Source organism: Nanorana parkeri, unplaced genomic scaffold (genome assembly GCF_000935625.1).
Source record: "Nanorana parkeri isolate BGI_ZX_2015 unplaced genomic scaffold, ASM93562v1 scaffold1441, whole genome shotgun sequence".
NCBI classification, from domain to species: domain Eukaryota; kingdom Metazoa; phylum Chordata; class Amphibia; order Anura; family Dicroglossidae; genus Nanorana; species Nanorana parkeri.
Window position 1 is genome coordinate 117,586 of NW_017307709.1, and position 3,040 is coordinate 120,625.

The following is a 3,040-nucleotide window of genomic DNA, read 5'->3' on the forward strand; positions in this document are numbered from 1 at the left end:
CTCGGCCTCTTACTGATGTCAGTGTGAACCGTCTCCATGATGGACAGAATCTATGACAAAAACAGTAGAGTACGCAATCTCAGGAGCTGGGAGACAGTGTGTTGAGTCAAGCAATTTACAAGGCAGCTGCCAGATTTCAAGTGACCCATGACTCCTGAAACTCAAGCCGAAGCCTCAAGTACGAATGCACGCCTCAGAGTGCCTGCTTTCTGGAGCATGCATCTGTACAGCTCCAGGTGGGAATGTAGCAGCGTCAGAGTTGTACAGGGGATGCACCAGATGCCCCTCCTGGGTGTAAGCCCTCGTTCACACCTGAACGTTTTGTAGCGCGTTCTAAGCTCGACGAACGCTCTACAAAACGTTCAAAAATATAAATTGCATTGGAGTCAATGGACTCGTTCCCACCTTGCCGTATTTCCGCCCGTCCCGAACGCGCTACAAAACGGCCCACGCCTGAAAAGGTACAGGTACTACTTTGGGCCGTTTTGTAGGGCGTTTTGTAGGGCGTTTTCCATTGGAATACAGCCAAGTAGCCTTCGGGGTCGCGCGACAGACGCACTTTTGCAATACGCCTAGGTGTGAACGAGGGCTAAGTTTCTGCACAGACATGCACGTTTTACAGCTGTACATAGCTTCCTAAAAACAAAAAAGTGCTGCGCAAACTTGGCGTTAAATAAATCTTGTATAATAATAAAAACCACAGCACAGATCTCAGCTTTGATGCAAGCAGTGGGCCGGCTCTTGGGAGGAGTTATGCAAATTTCAATATGCCTTAATGGGTGGATGTCGGTCTGGAGAAGTGGCCGTTCCTAGGCAGGCTGTATTTGCATGCGGACCACCCTAGGCACTGCCCACATGCGATGCCGGACCTTCGCTTTTTTTGAAAGCTCTGCAATCCAATGAATGAAAGGGATAGGCCAGGGACAGTCAGGATGAGGAGGAAAGCCAGGAAATGAGGCGTGCTCTATCTGACTTGCTGCAGCTTCTAATGTACATCGTGAGAAGCTTCCAGTGTGCAGTGATATCAGAGGAAGACATTTCAGTCCAGGAGAGGAGCCGGTACAAATGCGCAAGACTGAATAGAAGGCTGCAGTTCAGCACAGGACGTCATCAGCTTACACAATTTTTGGCAAGATCAACGGGTATTATTAACATTTATTGAACGGATACAACAGAACTTGTTCAATGGTTTACTTAAAAGACCAAAAGGGAGCAAATTAGAGAAGATCAATATTCCAGTTTACATGTACTTTACCAGCAGCAGAGACTTCCATACCTGGTGTGATCTATTACCTTGGAGTTCAGTGCACACTGCAGAGGGGTCTCCTTCCTCCTGTTTGGGATGCTGGTGCTGGCTCCATTCTGTAGTAAGACTTCGATAATCCCCTGATACCCCCAGCGGGCAGCGATGTGCAGAGCCGTGTCCCCCTTCTCATTCACACAGTCCATTCTGCACAGGTTCACGTCACAGTAGACTAAAGCCTTCACACACTGGAAGAAGAGACGGCACCGCCGACACAGGCTGGCGAGTTTTATAGGAACAGTCACAATGCACATTAATTGTCCCTATAAGCAGCACTTATTAACCTTCCCTTCACTCATCCCATTGCGAAGGGGGAACACCGGAATGGGGGAGCATGTGATGCAACTCCACCCCCTCCCTCCCACACACGACAGCAAAGGTGCTTGGACATTGAAGGTGCTGTGACTTGAGAAAGAGACCTTTAAGCTCCAGCAAGGATCAATGGGAAAAAACACGCTGCGTTGGTCTCCCCTTACCAAAAGGAAAAGTAATGAAAAGAGAAGCTGCTGTGGGAGCCCACTTTAACCACCTCAATACCCCCATATTGTACAAAAAAAAAAAAATTGTGGGAGGGGGTGGACATTATTTTCTGGAGGGCCGTATATAAACAGTCCTCCAGAAAATAAACGGGCGGTTGTGATTGTGCTGTTATTCAGAGTGGCTCTTTACCTTGTGATCAGCGTGAACCAATCACAGCCATCAGAAGTGTAAACATTGCCAGTGTTGACAAACATTCAGCCCATTAACAACAGAGAAAGCTCCCCTCCCTTCATTGTGAATGGATCGAATGCCTGTAAACACAGCAGGAAGGGGGGCTACAGCAGATCAAAGGTGAAGGTGGGAGGATTTATAGCACTGCTAACCATCAATGATTTTAAACTTTTTTTGGAGGGAGGGGAGGTTGGGGTTAAAGTGCCCACAACCATCAATAATTGTAGCATTGTTTTTTTGTTTTTTTACGGTGGGGTGCCAATGACCACAATTGATTGTGGATTGGTTTGCTTTTTTAACATTGGGTGAGGTTTAAAGTGCCAATGACCACCAATGATTGTGAGTTTGTTCATTTTTTAACGGTCAGGCAGGCTTTAAAGGGCCACTGATCACCAAATACTTATGGAATCTTTTTTTTTTTTTAAAGGTAAACAAATAAAAAAAAAAAAGGTACATTTAAGCAATCTGAAAAGTTTGGTCTTTTTCCATTATATAGTAAAAATTATTAGAAACACTGGTTTTTAAATAAAACCAAAAGAAAGCTTGGCCAAAAGAATTGTATAAAATATATTTGGGTTTAGTGTTGCATGACCGAGTAATTGTCAGTCAAACGATCACATCACTGAAAAATGTCCTGGTAATGAAGGGGTGTATACAGGGGAAAGCACCGGTTCACTTTAAACATTTTTATTATGAAAAGTGTGATTTTCCAGCAAAACTTACATCTTCATGTCCGTATGTGCAGGCCAGATGCAGAGGTGTGTTCCCATTGTTATCCTGGATATCCTGACTTGCCTTATAGTGTAACAAAAGCAGCTAAAAGAGAGAAAAAAAAATGGTAATCCCCCCAAAAAAAGAGAAGAGCGGAGGATGCCGACTGTACTTTATGGCTCTTCCTCTATTCACGCAGCTATAGGCTGTTCACATCGGTGTCACGGAGATCAATGAGCTTTGCTTGCTAGCGGTAGATATATGCAAAAACATGCAAGGCTTTAATAACCCTTAATTTCTGGCATTTTTTTATTG

The 3,040-nt window shown here is 44.8% G+C and overlaps 1 protein-coding gene across 1 annotated transcript in view; it reads right to left on the reverse strand.

Annotated features, from left to right (window-relative positions):
• ANKRD27 (ankyrin repeat domain 27) overlaps window positions 1–3,040 on the reverse strand; it is a 41,361-nt gene that overhangs the window by 12,263 nt on the left and 26,058 nt on the right. The window contains exons 16-18 of the mRNA XM_018570005.1: window positions 2,738–2,830; window positions 1,294–1,491; window positions 14–50 (exon numbers count right to left, since the gene is read on the reverse strand). Coding sequence (XP_018425507.1) covers window positions 14–50; window positions 1,294–1,491; window positions 2,738–2,830 — 328 coding nt within the window. The remainder of the gene's footprint in view (window positions 1–13; window positions 51–1,293; window positions 1,492–2,737; window positions 2,831–3,040) is intronic.